The sequence below is a fragment of the Magnolia sinica genome, chromosome 10, assembly GCF_029962835.1.
Source record: "Magnolia sinica isolate HGM2019 chromosome 10, MsV1, whole genome shotgun sequence".
In the NCBI taxonomy this organism is placed as follows: domain Eukaryota; kingdom Viridiplantae; phylum Streptophyta; class Magnoliopsida; order Magnoliales; family Magnoliaceae; genus Magnolia; species Magnolia sinica.
Genome location: NC_080582.1, coordinates 26,087,876 through 26,109,263, shown reverse-complemented (window position 1 = coordinate 26,109,263; position 21,388 = coordinate 26,087,876). Strand labels below are relative to the sequence as shown.

General features: G+C 39.5%; 1 protein-coding gene and 1 long non-coding RNA gene across 7 annotated transcripts; one reads left to right on the top strand and one right to left on the bottom strand.

Moving 5' to 3' along the window:
* Nucleotides 1–5,690: 5,690 nt before the first annotated feature.
* On the top strand, nucleotides 5,691–12,291 carry LOC131257409 (uncharacterized). Of its 2 annotated transcripts, none has more exons than XR_009177370.1 (4): nucleotides 5,691–5,788; nucleotides 9,746–10,036; nucleotides 10,761–10,971; nucleotides 12,055–12,286. It is a non-coding gene; the product is annotated as an uncharacterized LOC131257409 (long non-coding RNA). The 2 variants fall into 2 exon arrangements; XR_009177369.1 differs by having other exon boundaries at nucleotides 5,706–5,788; nucleotides 7,402–10,036; nucleotides 12,055–12,291.
* Nucleotides 12,292–12,392: 101 nt separating this feature from the next.
* On the bottom strand, nucleotides 12,393–19,648 carry LOC131258204 (putative disease resistance protein At1g50180). Of its 5 annotated transcripts, XR_009177970.1 has the most exons (4): nucleotides 16,778–19,647; nucleotides 14,965–15,163; nucleotides 14,746–14,876; nucleotides 12,393–13,414 (listed from the first exon to the last, which is right to left on the bottom strand). XR_009177970.1 is itself a non-coding variant. In XM_058259340.1 (2 exons), coding segments are annotated over exons 1-2 (2,679 nt in total). In that variant the 5' UTR covers nucleotides 19,455–19,647; the 3' UTR covers nucleotides 12,393–15,161. The 5 variants fall into 5 exon arrangements, 1 of the variants encoding a protein (XP_058115323.1); XR_009177972.1 differs by having other exon boundaries at nucleotides 12,393–14,876; nucleotides 17,867–19,648; XR_009177969.1 differs by having other exon boundaries at nucleotides 12,393–14,876.
* Between the last annotated feature and the right edge of the window lie 1,740 nt (nucleotides 19,649–21,388).

Here is a 21,388-nt window from a genome sequence, read left to right as displayed (position 1 = left end):
TTCCCTGTTCATTGAGAATTTCCTGATTAAATCTTCAATGCTTTCCTTATCTAAATGGTCATGATTTTCTGCATTGTTGATTGATTCCAGATAGATTGAATGGTAGGGATATTCTAATTTTTGTCCTTTATGATGAGATCAGAAACAATCGTGAGATAACTTCTTAGTCTAATTGATAGATGAATATTTTTATCAATTTTCATTTGAACACGTATCTTGGTATTGCTCAATGCAGTTGCTTTATCAGTCTACATTAGTCTATCAAGTTCCTTTCTGGTATTTGAAACCAATCTACCAGTTTAGCTCAACCTGAGACTCAATGAGGTGAGTCGACTCAGATAGTATCTAGTGTTCTATAAGTTTTTGAACACCGGCATGAAGACGAGCTGATATAGTTGCATGTTGTGGAATTATTCTAAGATGCTGGATGTTTCAAGATATGCCATGCAGGCTGCTAAGAGACCAACATTGAAGTCATGGATTCAATCCCGTCTTCTTTTGAGAAGGAGAAAAACCAAATCGGTGATTTTCATCGTGATGTTGGAGGGGAATTTATTTGATTCTGGATCAGGCTTGATTTTGTAGCTAGTTTGAAAGGAGAGCTTGTGCCCTCAACTTGTTCCTCTCTCTCTCTCATGGCCACAACTTCACCAGGAATTGGTTTCTATCCAATCTTCTTTCCATCCGCCTTCATCAGGGATGGGTGTGTGTTTGAGATCAGTGTTTTTCATCAGGTAAGCCCCACCATATATGGTCTTGTGACCCAAAAAACAGGCCAGTATGATCCTTATGTAGGCCAGACATCTACTCGAAATGGACGATCTAGTGGTCCAAATTTGACATATGTGTGGTCCACCTGAGGACTGGTCTGGGCTGATCATTGGACCATGAGACATGCATTAGGGCTTATCTGATTAATGATAGTCTGGATTTCTTGCACGTGTTCCCCATTATCACATTGCATGTGCTGAGTAACAAGAAAGTAGTAACTCTAACCCCATGGAATCTTGGAAAATAACTAGGTTGGTTGGCTCATTTGTTTTTTCAGATTTCGACCATTGCCCCACTTGTTTTTTTAGATTTGTCTCATTTTTTGTCTTATATCATAATGAGAATACTCAATTCATTTTTTTACATTTGTCTCATTTTTTGTCTTATATCATAACGGGGCAAACATGAAAATCAGCGGGGCAAACTAGAAAATCAGCGGGGGAAACATGAAAATCAGCGGGGCAAACTAGAATATCAGTGGGGGTTACTAGAAAATCAACGGGACAAACTAGAATATCAACGGGGGATACTAGAAAATCAGCGGGGCAAACTAGAAAATCAGCGGGGAAAACATGAAAATCAGCGGGGCAAACTAGAAAATCAGTGGAGGATTCTAGAAAATCAGCGGGCCAAATTAGAAAATCAGCGGGAGAAACTGAAAAATCAGCGGGGCAAACTAGAAAATCAGCGGGGTAAACTAGAACATCAGCGGGGGATACTAGAAAATCAGCGGGGCAAACTACAAAATCAGCGGGGGAAACTGAAAAATCATCGGGGCAAACTAGAAAATCAGCAAGGCACAGTGATTTTGATGGGGACATGTAACTAGGTATGAATCATACATATCTAGAGAATAATTGAAAATTCTTAATTTGTTATTTTCTTTCCAACTAAAGGGCCGCAATCATTGGCAGATGAGATGACAAACAATGATTTTGATGGGGACATGTGCTAGGTGTCAAGAAATTGAGGGGTTCATTTGTGAGATGGCTACTACTATACTCGGTTTGAATTGTAAAAGTATAAATATAAAACAGCAGGGCAAACTAGAAAATCAGCAGGCCAATATCAAGCATTGAGTTCCATGTACATTGAATTTGATCGACGAGCATAGCGAGGCAAACAGAAAATATAGTGGGACAAAGTATAAAGTTCATTTCATCATCCACAAAAATTACAAAGTATGTTATACATCATAACTTACAATTTCGACGAATATGCAAACAATTTTCAAAGTATGCTATCCACAAAAATTACAAAGTATGCTATACATCAAACTAGAAAAACAGCGGGGCAAACTAGAGAAACAATGGGGCAAACTGAATTATGAGTGGGGCAAACTAGAAAAACAGCGGGGTAAACTGAAATATGAGCAGGTTTGTTGGGAATGCTGTTGTAACAGCTTGTGCAAGTGCAAAGGTGGTGGATTTGAATAAGGAGTCTTTGGGATTTTGTGTTGAGAAGGTGAAAGAAGTAATAGAGATGGTGACAGATGAGTATGTGAAATCAGTAGTGGATTGGTTAGAGGTTTATAGAGGGGTCCCTTCCATTTTAGATGAGAATTTTTATGTGTCAGCTTGGTGGAAGTTGCTCTTCCATGAGTTGGATTTTGGGTATGGGAGGCCCACGTATGGTGGCCCAGTTGTGAGTGGAATGGATGAGTTTATGCTGTTGCTCTTTGATGGTATTGGAGTGAGGAGAGGTGGAGGTGACAATGTATGGATGGCCTTAGAACAAGAGAAGATGGAGAAATTCATGATGCATGTATTCAAGATGTAGTCCTTTCCTTATATATTAGATGTCGGTATACACGTGAAATAGTTAGTGTCCTTATCATGTGTATGAGTTGTAATGTAGTGAAAAGAGTACAAACTATAGTGTTTGACTATCCACTTTGTTGGTGTCCTTGTACAATGGTTTGATTACAGTGGTCCACATCTTTGTACAGAATGCATAGTTTTTAATTTTCACAAGTGGGAGACATTTTTAGGTGATGCAGAACAATTCATTGGTCAGTTGACTTCCACTGAGGATGTATCAAGGAACAAAGCGACATATATTGACTATAAAAGAATAAAATTACAGGAGATAGAGATTAGCTGATTCGAACAAGTCTTGAATCACCTAAGCTATAAGCTTGAAACCCTACGAACGAATTAGAAAGCTCTTGATACCCCATATTCTTGATTACACCCATATATATATGCATGGCATCTAGGTGAATCACAATCGAAATAGGAAATAAATCCCGCACGATCATTCGATGAAACATTCGATGACACTTCGATGGCATCGAACATCTTCGATGTTATCGAACTAACCAAAATGTTCTAGCGACTAAACATGCATTTTTTGAATTTTCTTGATGGGACTTTGATGTCATCGACGGTTCGTCGATGGCATTGAACCTCTTTTAATAGCTTTGAGCAGGACACCAAAAGTGTCCAGTAACAAATCGTGAGATTTCTATATTTTAGTCAGTATTGCACTAAAAAAGAAGAGAAAATGGGCTTTATTGTTACACACTATCAGCATGATGATTCATATGTAGGTGTAGCAATTATATATAACACAGGCAAATAACAAAATTATGTTTGCAAAAATGACGATTCATATGCTTGACCCACTCATTTTCATGCTTAACCCACTCATTTTCATGCTTGCCCTGCTGATTTTCATGTTTGCCCCACTGATTTTCTAGTTTGCCCCGCTCATATTTCAGTTTGCCCCGCTGATTTTTTAGTTTGTCCCGCTCATTTTCATGCTTGCCCCACTCATTTTCATATTTCTCCCGCTGATTATCTAGTTTCCCCCGCTCATTTTCATGTTTCCCCCACTGATTTTCTAGTTTCCCCCGCTGATTTTCTAGTTTCCCCCGCTGATTTTCATATTTCCCTCGCTAATTTTCTTGTTACCCCCGCTCATTTTCATTTTTCCCCATTAATTTTCTAGTTTGCCCCTCTCATATTTCAGTTTGCCCCGCTCATTTTCATGCTTGCCCCGCTAATTTTCATGGGTGATTTCGTCATGTATAAACCACATAGTTTCCTTGTTTGGATGAAACTTTTGTTTTGGAGTTTTTGGGGTCTGAATCTTTCTTTCTGCTCACAATTGAAATAAGGTTTGAGAACATAAAAAATGACGCGTTCACAGCTTTTACTCGCAATCTTCATATGGTTAACTCTACTTGATAATCTCATAATCACTTTCATGACAAACTACATAAATAATTGTGTTCTTTAATTTTCTTCGTTGCTTTCACATTTTTAATTAACCGTATGATTGTGAGTTTATAATGGTTTCCTACCTATTCAAATAAACATGAAAATCAAAGCCAACAATAAAACTTGGAGAGGAATGATATGATCGTTGACAAGATAATATGAATAGTACTCTCGAGTCTTGAGTTTATTCAACTGTGACGCATGGTTTGGTGATCCAGGCTAGTCGTCTAATGGGTCGCACCATGAACTAAAGTTTTTCCAAAATTTTCCCTGTAAGTAAATCATTCTAGTTTAGGATTCTTACTCTTGCGCGGGTGGTAGACTCTTATGAGTTTCAACACCCAGTCAAGCATTCGAGTATCTATACGTGGTGAAATTCCATTAGTGTGAGTGCATGGGGGTGTGTGTGCATGTGTAAAAAAAAAAAAGAAAAAAAAACTTTCTAGTTTAGGAAATATGCTTGTTAAATAAATAGACAAAGAAATGAATTAAAAGATAGAAAAATATTTTTATATACTTATATATACATATTTACATAATTATATATTAGAGAAAAATGTAAGGGAGAAAAAGTTCTTCATGTAAAAAATAAAAATAAAAATAAAAATAAAATAAAAAAGAGAAAAAGGTGCATAGCATTACAGTTATGGCTACGGTTATAATCCGTAGCCATAACCCAGCTCTGAACCGGTTAACCGGGTCCCAACCCAGTCGACCCCAACTCATTGGTTCCTTTTTTTTTCTTTCTTCCCTGTTTTAATCCCACTGATTTTTGTGGGTCCCATTATGAGGTATGTGTTATATCCAAACCGTCCATCTATTTGGAGAACTCGTATTAATGCTTGAGATGAAAAATAAGACAAATCTAGCTATCAAGTGAACCACACTGTAAATGGCAGTGGGTAATTGAACGTCTACCATTGAAACCCATTTAGGGGTTACAGAAGTTTTGGATCATTATGAAATTTGTTTTTCCTCTTCATCCCGGTCTTTGTGACCCTATGAATGAACTTAGACGGGAAGGATTTCTCACAAACATCACAGTGGGCCCCACCTGAGTTCCACCGTCCGTCAGCGCTCGTCTCTGCACGCCAGCCACAGGAAGGCAGGGGTATTTTCGTCCTCAAAATCGGTGGCCGTACGAGGAGGTCCAAGTGCGTATTCTAAGTTTGTATTGCTCCAAAAAAACCGCTAGATAAAAGGTGGGGTCCACAGTCGTAAATTTCTCGGGCGCAATAGACGTCTGTATTTGATACGCTAGAAGAATATGCCAATCCGTGCGCATGCACATTGCAATCACGTGCTTTCTTTACAAGTCCAAATCTAAACCGTCCATATCGTAGGAGATACTGTTTATGTGACATATTCTCAAAATTAAAGATTGGTTAAGAAAAATTAGCCTCTAATTAATGAACTTCTATTTGGTAAATATGGACTGCTGCTTTTTTCATTTTTACCGTCCAATTGATGACCTCACAAGTGGGAGGTTAGCTTCTTCCCTAGCATGAGATGTCGTTACTAAGATCTAATTATAGTAAATCCCAAGTTTGAATAGCTAGATTTTGATTCTTGCTACTCACTTGTACATTTGCCACATGCATGTGTGTGGATGGCCACGTACTGCCACAGTATCAGTACTTTTTCTCTTTCTTGGTGACGATTTAAAAGGTTCTTTACTTCCAGAAATCAGTGTAGAAGACAACGATGGAGATAGAAGACAACGGTGGAGATGGTGATGATGTCACTAACCCTACGTTCGCCGCGACGAACAAAACCCGTATAATCTGTTTTGTGTAGGTTCTTCATTGAATGTTGCAATTATCATACATTGGATCGTAGCCGTATGCTGTCACACTCTGTTTAGTTCTTTAGGACTCAAAAATCTTATAAAAACCACTCCATGGGTGCGTTTGGATGCTCAAACGAGCTGAATCGCAATTCACTTGATTCACCATTTTTATTCCTTGTGGTGACCATGGAATCAAAGGGTCTTGCTCATCATCAAATGCACAGCTTGATGACGCATACGATTTCGTATATGTGTTGCCATGGTTGGGTGATCCAAACCGTCGATTTGACGGGTCCCATCGTGGATGTGGGACGCCTTAATATTTTCCCTCAAGATTTGAAGATTGCAACGCTTCAATCGCTAGCCTGAAAGTGCTGATAAGAAAGCAATTCAGCGAAAGGCCACATTCAACAGACAAAAGGGGGAAAAATTCTCTAAGGGTGTGAGTCTTCCAAGGTGGGACGTTTCAGGGGTTTCCCAATCCGCAGTGGGTCCCATCATAATGCATGGTTTGGATCAATAAACCACAAACCCACCAAATCAATGGTTGGATCACTGGACCATGGGCCCCATATGTATGGGATTCTGCTTATTATAAAACTGTGCATTTGCAATTCGCCATGACACCCAAACCCCTAATCGCAGTTCTCTGTGTTTCAAGATGGAATTGAAACTACGGTCATTGCTATTTGGATTATTGCAATTCAGTTCAATTGGACATCCAAACGCGTTCCTAGTTATCTGTGCTTCATTACTTGGCTTCCACTTAAAATACTGCTACTGCCATTGCCATCATTGCCATTCATGGAAAATTGGGTTTCAGTGAAGGTAAGTGGATTAAGAGCCTGTTTGACCATCTATACATGCAATTGTATTACTATTCCCTGACTGAATGGATTCATTAGCTTTTCCCATTTGAGAACTTGAGGAATATAAGATTGCAACCGTTCTCAATTTCTTGAAGTTGCATTTGAATGCACACATGAATTGAATTACGAGTATTCAATTCAATCAAGCTGATCCGACAAGATTAATGATGAATGAGCCCTCGGACTGCAGCTATGCCACTTTCAGGGGTTGTTTGGGAGTGTGAATGACTGGTAATTGTTGCTTTTGGGAGGAGTGTATTTGATGTGAATTGGAATCCAATTCTTGTCAAATACATCAAAAGGCAGTTTTTGGAATCATTGTGAATTCATGTGATTCCATTTCACATGGATTCCGTTTACCACCGATTACCATCAATTCACAAGCCACGGTCATCTCTCTCACTCTCTCTTCCAAATACAAGCTGTGAGTCAATTTGGTGATTCTGATTACCGGATTGCCAAATTCTAGTGGATTCTGATTATAGGCTGCTGAGCACAACTAGTGATTCCAATTCACATGGATTTTATGGTAATTGCCAATGCATATTAAATACAAGGTACCAAACAACCTCTCAAGTCAAACTTGAAAGCGACATAATTGCAATTTGGAGACCAAACCCTCAATACAAATTTCTAAGGAAGGATATCATAATTTTATTTATTTCCACTTTGTTAGACTAACCATTGCAATTCAATTCAACAGTGCATCAAATGCATGCTTATAGTTGTGTCATTGTGATGCTAACAGTCTACAGTACAGCCATCTCCATGTATGTGTGTTGCTTTTGAAGTGGAAGAATGCCTGTATGTCTTCTTGTTGAGTGAAACCAGCTTCTCTTCCACTGCTTCCATAGTTGTGATCAAGGTCTCGTATGAATGAAATTGAAGACAGAAGTTCAGTGATAGTTAGTAGATGAGGTGAAAACATTGTATAGTTCATTTTGACTTGTGTACCCCCTTTTTTTTAATACCAAAAACAGAGCAGCATCTTCAATAAACAAGCCATTCCAGACAATTGCTACATACTAGGCTGACAGCTAGAGGCAGGCAAATGACTGAGATACCCTCTCAATCGGACCAAGCTCCCTCCAATAGGCAGTTGAAGGAGGAATGACAGAAGCGCAATGCCCACCAGATGTGCTGGGACAGGGGAAGATAGGGTAGAGCTATCCAATGACAAGAAGAAGCCCTTGGAGAAAATACATTAAGCCCATGGGTTACAGCTACCACCACTGTAAAACACAACAAGAACTGGAGAGGCCTGAGAGCAACTGTACAACAGGCTTCAATCCCAGCCACCAGAATCACCCATCCTAAGCATAACAACCAGCAAGGCTGTGGAGCTTGTTTTCGCCTGATAATTACTTACTGGGTAAATGTCTACGTAGAGTTCTGAACCCCTTATTAAATATGCATTTTCTTGTGGTTGTTAAATGGATACAAGTTAATGTGATTTTGACAAGAAAACACAATTCAATAGGAGTTCCATTAGTTTATGTTGGATTAATCAGAGACTAAGCGTATAAATGGTGAATTCTATAAAAAAAAAAAAATCTCGTGATTCAGAAGAAAAAAAGCTGTGACCAAAGTTTGACACTGGCCACCAACTTGATGCAACCCTCCTTTATTTAGGCCTGGAACCCGTTAGAAGAGAATATAATATACCTTCATCTATGTATTTCTAGTAGTGCATGTAGATGCTGGATTTTTGCCTATTTCTGGTTTACTTGTGGGTGATATTTTTGTAGATGTATATTTCTATCATATGTGACTTTATTTCTGTACTCTACATGGCACACAATGATATTTGGTCTGAGGAAAGGTTCCCTTTGTAATGTAGGCATGGGTGTTTTCCATGGGCCACTGTATTATTTGCCTTTTGGGGTTCTTCTTAATAAAAGTTTCCATCATCATCTAAGCCTTATCCCAACTAATTGTGGTCGGTTAATAAAACTGTTTATCAATTAAAGAAAAGGACAGTCTAAAATAGAAAGTTTGGGGATATCCTAAAACAAAGAAAAAAAAAAAAAGAAGAAAAGAAGAAATGGGAATATCAGCTTTGCTGAATATTTTATATTTTTAGATCTTTTGTTAGCAACTTTTGTTTCATCAGGTATGTTAAGTCGGGTCCTTACTCATGCCTCAGAGGTAGACTCACGAGAGTTTCAACACAAGGTCATGGGTTCGAGTACCCATCGTGATATAAAAAAGCCACTGTGGTTTGAGTGCATGGGTGTGTGTGGGGTGTGAGTGCATGTGTAAAAAAAAGGGTATGTAAGTTTTGAGCCATGGTGTAACTTGGTTATTCAATTTCAGGATCCACATAATTTCAATCATCGTGCATTTCAAAAGGCAGTATGTGGAATGAGAAATTTGGATTAGTCTTTCCTATTGTTTTTGGTGCCATAAATCTATATACCCTTCTTTCCCCTGTACATGGCATTGATCTGTTTATTTTGTTTTATTATATTTCATGCTAATGGGTGAGCAATTTTCGCTGTATACTTGCCCGATATGCAACTCTAGACATGGTTCCCTTTAGTGCTATAAGGTAGGTTGGTAAATCTACTTGGACTAGGAGGCATTTCCAGAGAGTTGTAAATTGCTGGTCATTATGAATTCATGTTGCTAAATGGGTGATGACGTATGTTGCCAATGACTGTTACATATGCTTGGATTATCATAATAATCTACTGCAACATTTTAGTGAAAGACTTCTTATTTTCTTTTTAGAATTTGTTAGCTTATAATGAATATGGGTACATTTTTAATCTTTTCTTTAGTACAGTCACATATGACAGTCATGATGAATAGATTTTAAGTCTTTGTCGAAGTTCCCCATTCATTTCCTAGTAGGCACAATGTCCCAACATACCAATATATTGCACTTCTCCACAGCTCCCATGCTGGATTATATAATGGAATAATATAGGGAGACACCCAATTCCAGAGGCCTTTCGATTGGTCCTGTGGGATGGGGCCTTCAAAACCATCTCCTTTTTCTATTGTATCCCTACATTGCTATTCCACATCATCTACATCAGGACTCTTAACTGTGTTCATTTTCATTGACACAGGCTTTTCTTTTATAGGGCTCTCTTTGGACAAGGATGCTCGAAAAACTCTTGGATTGAACATTGCAACCTGTTGATTATACCATGGCGACCATTCATTTTCAAACCAAAATAGCCAAATTATCCAAGTGTGGAATAATCAATTGAGCATCCATTTGTTGTCTTTTCCACCATACAAAGTGGGATGTGATGTTAACAGTTTGGACTGTTGGAAGACGACCCGGATTCAAAGGCTAAAGCCCTGATGTGTCATATTGCAATAATTGGCATTTTCAAATGATGTAAGATTACCTGCTGGTGCATGAATGGGTATGTACATGAAGATGGATTTAATGATCGTCACTTTACCAACTGGTTGCATTGCTATATTAATTTAGTTGCACAGTGCTGCCTTTTCTTTGGAAATTCTGTTGAAAGCTAGCATTCTTAGAGGAATTATAGGATCTTCGACCCAAGGCTTCACGTTGTATATTAGGGTTTTTGGTTTCTGACAAGTGGGGCCCATGGATCAGTATTCTAAACCAGTGGTCTGTCATGTCCACCATGGATTACCATGCCCCAAAACTCCCCCATATTGAAAGATCCCAGCCTCCATTATTGGGCCCATTTTCAGTTGAATGTGGACCATTTCTGTATTTCTGTTAGTTCGGTTTTCAACCCTGTATTTGTAAGCTATGAGATAAAACTCTAGGATTGTCCTATCCTGGAGATTTTTGGGGCTATCCATCCATGGTGGGGCGCGGTAGGCCAAACCATTGGCCCACTTGTTAGAACTGAAAACCTGACTATACTGTGCAAAAGCTCAGTTTGAGGACCCTATAAATTCGAGTTCTCATGGCCATTTATGTGACCTCTGACAGAGTGCTACCTTTGTATCGATGTGCCTGCATTCATGGTGCTGCACTCTGGTTTTTCTATTAAAGTCATGTGGTGTTTTTGTGGTCCTTATATGTTAGTATAGCCTTGGAAATATATCTTCCCTGATGTTCTGACATGTAGCTAACAATGTGCACATTGATGGCTTCTTTAATAGATATTTCCACCGGTGAGGTCTGCTAATCCAACTCATGTCTACATGGCGGCTCATATACCTGGCATTGCATGTGAGAATATGGCACACAGGTTCTAGATCGAAGCTGTCCATTAGGTGGTTCACACTGTTTACATGCCCATGCTGAAAATCAGGCTGATCTGATGACCGAACTCCACTAAGTTTCTTTGAAGAGAAGGCACCAAGATCCCGTGTAAGCGTCGTTTGCCCATTGCCAATAATAGTTCGCGTCCGCCGGTGTTGCTCTGTTGCCAATAGGATCGACTTGGGTAGTCAGATTCAATTGTGAGATTCAGAAATACGAAAGTCAGGGACCAGAAATCATCAGGATCCAAAGGTTGTTGCTCAAGGACTGTAAATCCTTGCTCCTAGGATCCAAGGACGGGTTTTAGGAAGGACTCAAAATCCTTCCTAATTATTTGCTGCATTAATATATGTGGTGTGTGTATATGGGTGTAAGTTATTCATGCACTTAGGATTAGTGAACCTCTTATTTGGTTATGGGAAGTGCAACCAAAGAACAATATTTGATGATTTGATGAGCCTTGCTTAGTTCCCACATGCTTCTAGAAGTGGCCGGACATGCCTACCTGGCACATGCCACGGACATATGAACCATGCAGCAAGGTGTGCTACAGTATATAGATGCTCTGGCACAAAAAGGGGCCAGTCAACTCATCAGGTGGACCTACACATTCATAAACAACAAATGCGTTTTAAGAATATTGCCAAGAGTCCACATTCGACGTGCACATGTAGCCATTTTATGAGTTGACCTGCCTCAGTTTTGGAAATAACAATTGAATTCAAACTCCCGCAGCTCTCTCTAACCATCGGGAGGTAGTTGCAGAGGAGATTGTGACGGTATGTTAACACACTAATAAGGCAGTTTGATATGATAGGTGAGGCCCTTTTTTTTTGTGGGCCCAACTGAAAGTTTATAAAGTCATTATTTTATCATTCAACAAAGTTACAGGTGGTGTGCTCCACCTTTCTGAGAGGGGAAAAAAAAGAAGTCGACCAGCTGAGTGACTCAATCTGAGTTGCATGTGTTGAGCCGATTGAGTCAGTGAGTCAACTCGACAGGCCTTGCCGATATGGGACCTACTTACACCCACTATTGACTCTTGTATCTGGTCGAGTTTCTGAATTTTAGAACTAGGACATGTACTTTTCTCTATTTGCTACAGTTATGATAGCTTCTATATTTTAACTACCTCTGACAAATTTTATTTTATTTATTTATTTGTATTTTTCCGTTTTCTCCTTATTTCAGGCTTTGGATAAATATAAGTTTGGGCAGTCCATTGAACACACATGCCAGTTCATTGAGAAGCTGGAGAAAGAGCTGGAAGACACTACTATAGGCACATTTCTCTCTACAGAAGGGTAAAGAGGCTCCTGCTGAAAATCCCGTAGCTAATATCTGATGTTATTTTCCTTTTTCTATTTTTATTTCTATGGAAATAACCTTTTCTCAATGAAATTAAAAAGGATAAAAAAAAACTCTCCATTGTTGAGTTTTTGATATCCAAGGTCAATCCCTGCCTACCTAGTACTGGAAAATAAAAAAGAAAAAAAAAAAAAGAGAGAAAAAAAAGGGGGAATGCCTCACCTATCATATACCCCAACAAAGAAAGATATAGAAATATACATAAAATGCTGCAAAATAAATAAATAAATAAATATGCAATGGCTGAAAAAAACACTGCCCCAAAACAGTACCGGCAGATAGCTTCCTTCTAGGCAGAACAGAGTGTCTGAAACCTGAGAGCACACCTACCACAATTCAAACAGCGAGCCTCTACAGACTAATGGCTCCCAATAAACATAAACCAACCCCACACCAAACCTAAAGTAGCCGAGCACCATAACAGAGCAATAAAACAGATCATAGAGCTTTCTTGCTTGACTGAAAAGGCCCAAAGCACAAGCAACCCAGACTGTAGCTTCCAGACAACATCAAAGACCAACCATATGAGACTCCAACATTCCAGGCAGAGCACCCCAAACAACACTTCCAGACAACCCATATAAGACTCCAACATTCGACCAACCACAGGCCTATTTCCTACATCCCAGACTGCCCAGATTCTGCTCTCATAAGACCAACATCAAAGTGTTCAGCATGGACAACAGCTCTGTACTCCAGCTTTGCTCGCAGCCTAGCCCCTGCTGAGCATCCTGCCTGCCTACCTGGGCAGCATATCAAACCTGGGAAACTTTCGGCCTAACTCTCAGCCATATATATATATATATATATATATATATAAACATTCTGTGCGACTAGCACACGGCTAGCATTCCATAGCAGACAACAACCATAAGGACCAGGCACCAAATCATCCATACATACATTACACAGCACCCCTATGACCATACATCCAATATACATACATTTGCACAACTTAGCTGCTCCTGGAAAACACCAGACAGAAGCCCCTGTGGAAGATGACAACACTGACTATAGGAGGGGCATAGTGCAAATGTAACAAAGAAGATGCCTTATCTGAAAGACAGAGATCCAGCCAGCTCACATGAAATGAAGCACTTGTTGGCGTGATTGGATATGTGGATTCCGTTCGTATTCCGTGGATCATTTCATGGTTACCCAAATGATAGCTTCCATCATCACCCTAGAAAATAGAATTCTGAAAAATGAGAATCTTTTTGGATAGGAAGTGGAATTCACAAATTCATTCCACTACAGTCAACTTGTTTCTTGTTTTCAGAGGCTTCTGACTGTGGATAAGAGTAACGATTGAGGTCTTGAATCATGTATCCAAACAGCCCATCTTGACAAGTGAAACGATTTTCATTTCTGCACAAGAGTCTGCACAGATTCCATGTATCCAAATATATCTAGGATGAAAAGAACTAACGATAATCCCATAGCTAACATTTGGTGGTGCTTTCATTACAGTACTTTTCATTTCTTAGCTAAATTGAAATCAACGTGTTCCATGACGATAACGGTGGCTGTAACAGGCACTGCTGTTACTGTTACAGCCTTTTTTTTCTTCTTATTTTTTCTTTTTGAAAAAAACTCATTATGGGGTCAGTATGAACTGTTACAGGGCTGTTACAGGCAGTTTTTCCTATAATGGCCATTACGGCTATTTCAGCCCTGTAATGAGTAACAATTATGGCCGTTATGTAGCCATTTTTGTATACCGTTATTGAAATGCATAAAAGGTTGCAGATGTTTGCAAATTATACACATGCATCCACCATATGTAAGTGATCTAAGCCTTTGATGGGGTGGTTGGGATCATCTGATCAAAGTGGTTTTTTGGGAGCAGTCAATGATCAAGGGCGGACTTCACATGATAGATGGTCTAGAGAATGATGGAACTTTGCTAGTATGATAGATGTGGATGGCCTACTTCCTATTCAGTGATTAGATGGTTATGGTCACCGATTCAAAACAATTGAGCATGAGTTCAGTGATCTGAACTATTGGCATGATTGGCCTAATTCGGATGCTCCATATAACATGCCCATCTTTCAATAAGTCTTCGAGATGTGTAATCCCTAATCTTTTAATTAATTGCCAGCAGATAGGAAATTAATTGAAAAAGATATATAACAACATTTTACATTCAATGAAGAGAAGGCCATAGAAACAATGGTTAGGAACATTTCGCATTATATCAACTATATGTGTCCTTGAACCATGGGGTCAATTGTGCAAAATGAAAGAAAATCTGAGCTCACTATGGCTCTATCTGTTATGTAGAGTATGATACCTACAAAAAAGGGAAAATGGTGGATGCCCTCTTAGGTCAACACTGTAAAGAAATTGCTTCCCATTTCAATTTTCAACTAACAAATTACAAGTAGATAATGCATACAGTGGAATAAATCAAACATTAAATGATCTGTTTGTGTGAGTTGAAGTACAAAACATATAATGGATATTAGCATTTGGTTTCATATAGAAAGATCTGTAACAAAAAATACATACATCCTCAAGTTACAATTAGAAAATATGATCCAAACATCACTTCACCGTCTAGTCACCATTTCACCATTCTTCACTTTTCTTGGTCACTTTGCATGTGCGCGTCGTCACAGTCTCTACTGTGAGAAAAATGTCTAGAAATGAAATTTCTAATTAAAACCAGAAAGTTATGTACTAGAAATTGTTTGCATAAACTTATAAAAGGAACTCAAAAGCACATACCTAACTTTAAAAACTAATCATGAATAAAATAGGAAGTATGAGTTCCTAGAGGATTTGGTTATATAAGAGTGTCTTGATGTGCGTTGCAAGTGGGGCCATTAGTTTTGTGCTCCAAACTTTGATTTGATAGGCTCCACTATAGATCGAAGATGCTCCAAAAATCTTATATATCGGAGCTCCTAGTCTTTCAATCAATGTCCTACAAAAGATAGTTGAGAAAATAATACGTCAATTGCTCAGAGAGAAGATGGCCAAAGATCAGATGGTTAGGAACTCCCAATTAGATTTGCTTGTGTCATAACAAATAGAAAACTTTTTGAAGCTGTAGGAATATTACTAACACACATTCCAAGCTCAAGATGTGAAATTAGTAATCCAATATGGGCTTTAAAGCATGAATTGAATAAAAACAAATTTAGCTCCATCTGTGATGTTTATGTGAAGTCCACAACTCAGGTGGGCCCCACCGTTAGTTATTTTTTTTAAAAAAAATTTCCTAAAAATATAACTAGAATTTAAAATTCATAAGACCTCATTTTTTCTAAGTTACCCATATGAGGAAAGAAAAAGAAAAATTACAGAAAAAAACTACATAATTAATACAAATTTTACATTCTGATAACTTTTTTGAAAGCTTTTGGATAAGCTACCTCATCAATCTACTATTATCATACCACTGCATTCTGTTACATTTCTCAAAGCATATGCTGTCCTAATGAGTTGGTAGCTTTGGGTAGGTCTCACTGTGATGTTTATGTGAAACCCACCCTAACCACCAGGTGCTTCACTCCATGTTAAGCTTATGGCCCAAAATTCAGCCCCATCCATGATTCAGATGGAACAAACAATTGGAAACAATGGATAGGGCAACATTCACCCTTCAAACTATTTCCAATGTTGTGACCCATGTGAATCATGGATGGACCTGATGTTTGGGCTACTGGCTGAAAGTTTTGTTTGAATTCTAATGATTGGAGTAGATTTTATAAAATCATCACAGTGGGCCTTTTAAAAATAAGGGTGAATGTCTTTCTCCCAACTGTTTCCTTTGGTTTTTTTTACCTGGCCTAACGGATTTTATATATGCATTAAGGTGGGTCCCACTAAAAATCAAGGGATGACGTCCCTTTCCCAACTATTAAAACATAGAGATTTATGTGAAGAGAATGAATTTATGGGAGATCCACTCTGACCATTAGATTTGTACTCCCACAGTAAGCTTAAAGCCAAAGAAAAATAAAAATAAAATCAAGTGGGCACAACAAGGAAAACAGTTGGGAGATAGACATCCACCCTTGATTTTTACAGGGCACACCATGAAGATCATGTGAAATCCATTATAACCATTATATATTACACGAAAATTTAGGCCCAAGACCCCAAAATCAGGCCCATCCTTGATTCAAGTGAGCCACACCAATGGAAACTGTTTGGAAGGTGAGCATTGCCATGTACACTGTTTCCAACAGAGTGGTCCACCTGAATCACGAATCGGGTTGAGTTTTGGGCCTTGGCCTAAAATGGGGCATAGCACCGGATGGTGGGGGTGTATTTGACATAAATATAATGCTGGGTAGCTTATAACAACCCATTTGCTGACAATGCAGCTTATAACAAAGGTAATGGAAATGTATTCGGAAGACAGTGTTAAGCTTATTGAAAACATTTTGAAAAAGGTATGGGAACTATAAAAGTTAGGTAGTTTTTTTTTTTTTTTTATTCTTCTTAAATTCCCAAAACATGATATGATTATACTAACTCAGAAGTATGAATCAATAGGTAAATAAAAATGAAGAGGGAAAAGAAGTCTCACATAGGCAGCCCTCAGGAGGAAATAAGTGTGCTTCGTATTTCTCCCTATTATTGCGTACGACGACGGAGGGTATGTGCCGAATGTTATGCCAATCCTCTCCCCTGTCTTTTTGAAGCCTTTTTTGGAATTCACTGGGCATCCACCACACCTCCAATTTGCTGAGGGTAGTCACGTGTTGCAGTCCATCTGGAAGCTTCTTTAAAACCCAGCAGCTAGCGATCCGTAAATGTAAAAGACTCGGCATAGATCCTTCCTCCAATCTCCACTCCTCAACATCTAACAATCTAAGCTGTAAGTATTCGAGTCGAGGAAACCCTTGTGAAGAGCAAGCCATTTCCTTTCCCAAATACGACTTACTAAGCAATCTAAGAATGCGGAGGTTTTTCAGCTTCTCCAATGTCGCCAGTGGGTCATGCTCTAAATCGGAGTGTGATAAGGTGAGGTTGGTGAGTTTTGTTGGGAATTCAGTAGACTCGGGTAACTTCTGTAACTTACCTGACAAACGCAGAGTGTGGAGGCAGTCCAATTTGACAATGGATTCAGACAATACCTCTTCATACACTCTTCCTTCTGCTCCTAAAGCTATTCCTAATTTTCTAAGATTGGTGAGGTTTCCCAGGCAACCCTCCATCCATTTCCCAGCCTTTACTAATGATAGAGTCTGGAGGTTACTTATCAGCTCAAGCCTTGGATGCCCTTCTATTTTTCCCCAACAAAAAAAATTCCTCTCACGTTTGATCGTCTTCACTTGAAGATGTCTTAACTGTTTCATCTTCTCGATTGTGCTGGGTACTTCTATGTTATCAACAGATACTACAGATAGAGTTTGTAAATTGGGAAGATTGCCTATGGACGATGGGAGGCTTTTTAAATGAGTGTTGGTACAGCCGAAGTATCTCAAGTGGATTAGTTCACCTATTTCCCTCGGTAGCTCTTTTATTTTTACACCATGTAAATATAGCACCCTAAGCAGCTTAAAGGCGCTGAAGAGAAACTTTCCTCGTTTCCTTTCAATCCATGCATAGCCTTGGGCATAGATCAACATAGAACGAAGTCGTGGAGTGGAAAAGCTTAAGGAAATGTACGCACCTGGGGCATTAAAGTGAGCTGCATGTCGACGGGCTCTAGATGCCGTAGCAACATTCGCATTCCCATGCTGAATTTCAAGAAACAGACCTTCCTTAGCTTCTGATATGGAGAGATCCCGCAAAAGATCGTGGATGCGACAACTTTTAATACCCCTGCTTGAACTTCTACTTGCGACTTGAACCATACTTCTCTGTATCAACTCCTTTAGATAATCTTCTCCAACCTCCTCCAATGTTTCTTCCCCTCTCTCTTCAAGTAACCCTTCTGCAGCCCACATTTGAATCAATTCCTTGGTGTGGAACTCATAGTCTTCTGGAAATTTGCCCAGGTAGAGAAAACATGGTTTTAAGTAATAGGGCAGATCTTTATAGCTCAAAGATAATATGCCAAAGATTCGAACTTCTCCCTTGACAAACTGCCAGCTAATGCTCTTGTGTACGTTCTCCCACTCCCTTGGTTCTTTACTTGATAAGAGCCCTCCAATGACTACAATCGCAAGAGGTAGACCATGGCATTTTCCCACAATCTTACCCCCTAACTCCTCCAATTCCCGTGGGCAACTGCCATCTCGGCCTGGGAATGTTTTCTTACAAAACAATACCCAACCCTCTTCCTTGTTTAGAAACGGCAATTCATGAGGATGGCTTTGTGCATCTGCATGCAAAGCTACGTCTTTGTTTCGTGTGGTAAGTACGACCCTACTTCCATTATTCATATCGGGAAATGCATCCTTCAAAGCATCCCAAGCTTCTTTTGTCCATATATCATCCAGTACCACCAAGTATCTCTTGTGTTTTAGATACTCAGAGATCATGTCTCTCACCTCAGCAATGTCCATTGTCTCCACCACCCTGTAAGAGAGCACCGACCAGCGTCTTACAATGACCTGCAAAAGATCTCTCGCAGAATACCCTTGTGATACAGAAATCCATGCATGATTATGGAAATGGTTCTTAACACTATCAGTGTTATAAAGTCTCTTGGTGAGAGTGGTCTTACCAAGACCACCCATCCCAACTACAGAAACCACGCAACGTCGCAGCTCTCCCCCTGTCAACTGTACAGCCAATGCCTCAAAGTCCTTCTCAAAACCAACAAAATCTGGTTCTTCAACATTAGGAGAAGTAAGCCTCCATTCTTGGAGGCTTAGACCGGCAGAGCTTGTCTCTGCTCCCTGGCCTATATTTTCAATTCCGTAAGTCGACCTACTTTCGGAGATAGTATGGATTTTATTCTTTATCCGTTCAATCTCTGAGCCCACCTTATAGAGAGCTATCAACTCAGAACAGAAGAAAACGCACCTTCTAATGTAGCCCACAGACCTCAAGCTTGCTATCTTGAAGGTAAAATTGTCGATGATGTCCTCAGCATCATATGCAACATCTCTCACGTCCCGCAACCAATTCTTCACTCTTTCATCTCCATCTTGTCTGGCGTCTGCGTCTTTCAAGAAGCATCGCATCCGCCTAAATTCTGCCTCTAGCCATTCAACTTGATCTCGAACCCCACGTAAGAAAAGGGCTTCTTGAAGGAACTGGTCACTGAGTTTTTGTAGGAGGAGCTTGACAACGGACTCAACAGCACTCATCTTTCCTATTTCTTTTTTCTCTCACAAGAAAGAAATTCAGATCAAAGCTTTCTTTCTCTTGAGTTCATTTCGCATCTCTCTCTATATACAGAGGCCAACTTGATTGGTCATGCGACAAACCATTCATGGTTCGTTGCCACTCAATGGTTCATGTTGTCGCTCAGTTGATGAATCTGGGCCCTCCATCTTGTGGATTTCCGCTGCAGATTTAAAAAAACACCGTATACTGTATACGAACCGTGTACTTGTGGTCTCTAAGCGGATGGTAAAACAAATGAAATATCAAACATCCATATTCAAAAGACAAAAGTATACTGAGGACCAGGAAAGGATTTTAGTGTACATTGTATTCGGCCGAAATGCTTTAAGGAAACGGATTGGCTACTCCCCCTGCGACCAGCCAATGGCTGATGGTCGGTGCTCTGCGGGACCCACGATGATGTATGTTTTTCATCCATGCCGTCCATCTATTTTTCCAGATCATTTTATGGTACGAGACTAAAAATGAGGTACATCCCAATATCAAGTGCACCACATTACAGGAAACAGTTTTGAATGAGAATCCACCATTAAAAACCTTTTGGGGCCATAAAAGTTTTGGATCAAGCTGATTTTTGTTTTTTTTTCCCTTCATCTAGGCCTTTATGACCTAATCAATAGATTGGATGTCAAATAAACAGTACAGTGGGCCTCAAGAGGATTTTAATGGTGGATGTCCAATCACTATTATGTTCCTGTGGTGTGGTCCACTGATATTTATATCCCTATAATTTTTGGGTTTAAGCCCTAAAATGATCTGTAAAAATGGATGAACAGAATGGATGAAACACATACATCTTGGTAGGGCCCACAGAGCACCGACCATCAGCCACCGGGCTGGTGGCAGGGGGAGTAGCCAATCCGTTGCTTTCACACCAATTCGGCGCAATGATACACGCGTTTTGGATTTGAATACGCGTTTTGGTACCAGCGCAGGAACTTCCTGCGAAAGGCTTTCGCAAGAAATCCGCGTCCTTTTACTTCTCCATTTGGGAGCACGCGAAGTCCATCCTGCAGGCCGGACTGTGTCCTGGCATGGCCTCTGCGGGGCTAACTGTGATGTATGTGTTTTATCCACGCTGTTCATCCATTTTTAACTTATCATTTTAAGGCATGAGCTCTAAAAGGAGGCATTACCAAGGGTCAAGTGGGCCACACAACACGAAGCAGTGGTGATAACGATGCCACCGTTGAAAGAAATTCAGGTTAAAGCTTTCTTTGAGTTTTATTTTATTTTATTTTATTTTTTATTTAAAGTAGTTATAGACATCCATCAGCCTACGTTTTTGGCTATAGTTAAAAACAAGCCTGCTTTGAAAATTGTTCTAAATATCCGCCTATCATTTTAAAAATTTTATACAATGATAGAATTTTTAGAATACATGAAAAAAACTTCTTGTTTAAACTTTGACCAACGGCTTGCTAACTGGCCCAGCACTATTTTAAATCAAGTCAACTGCCGTATCCTGTTTCTTGCGCGGTGGAAGCGGATTGGCTGATGTACCACACCAGCTATCTAGCTGATGTATTGACGTCAGCAAGTTCCGTGGGTCCCATCATCAGGTATTTGTTATATCCAAACCGTCCATCCATTTGGTGAGCTCGTCGCGAGGCTTGAGCCGAAAAAAAGATGTATAAAGATAAAGTGGACTACACTTCAAAAGGCAGTGGGGAATTGAACGTCTACCATTGAAACCCTTTTGGGGGTTATAGAAGTTTTAGATCATTTAGCTGTAATCCAAATCTATGCTTCTACGTTGGATTATGTTGATTCTTAATTCAAGCTTTTCTTCGTTCAGAATGTTCCATTAAAGGTGTGCCTCGACTGATCGTATATATTTTCTTCTTGTCTCATGATAAATTAGTATCTAAAAAGTCATTTCATACCAAAAGCA

Excerpts from the sequence above, each read along its gene's own strand:
- LOC131258204 (XM_058259340.1), bottom strand. The coding sequence starts at position 19,454 with ATGAGTGCTGTTGAGTCCGTTGTCAAGCTCCTCCTACAAAAACTCAGT.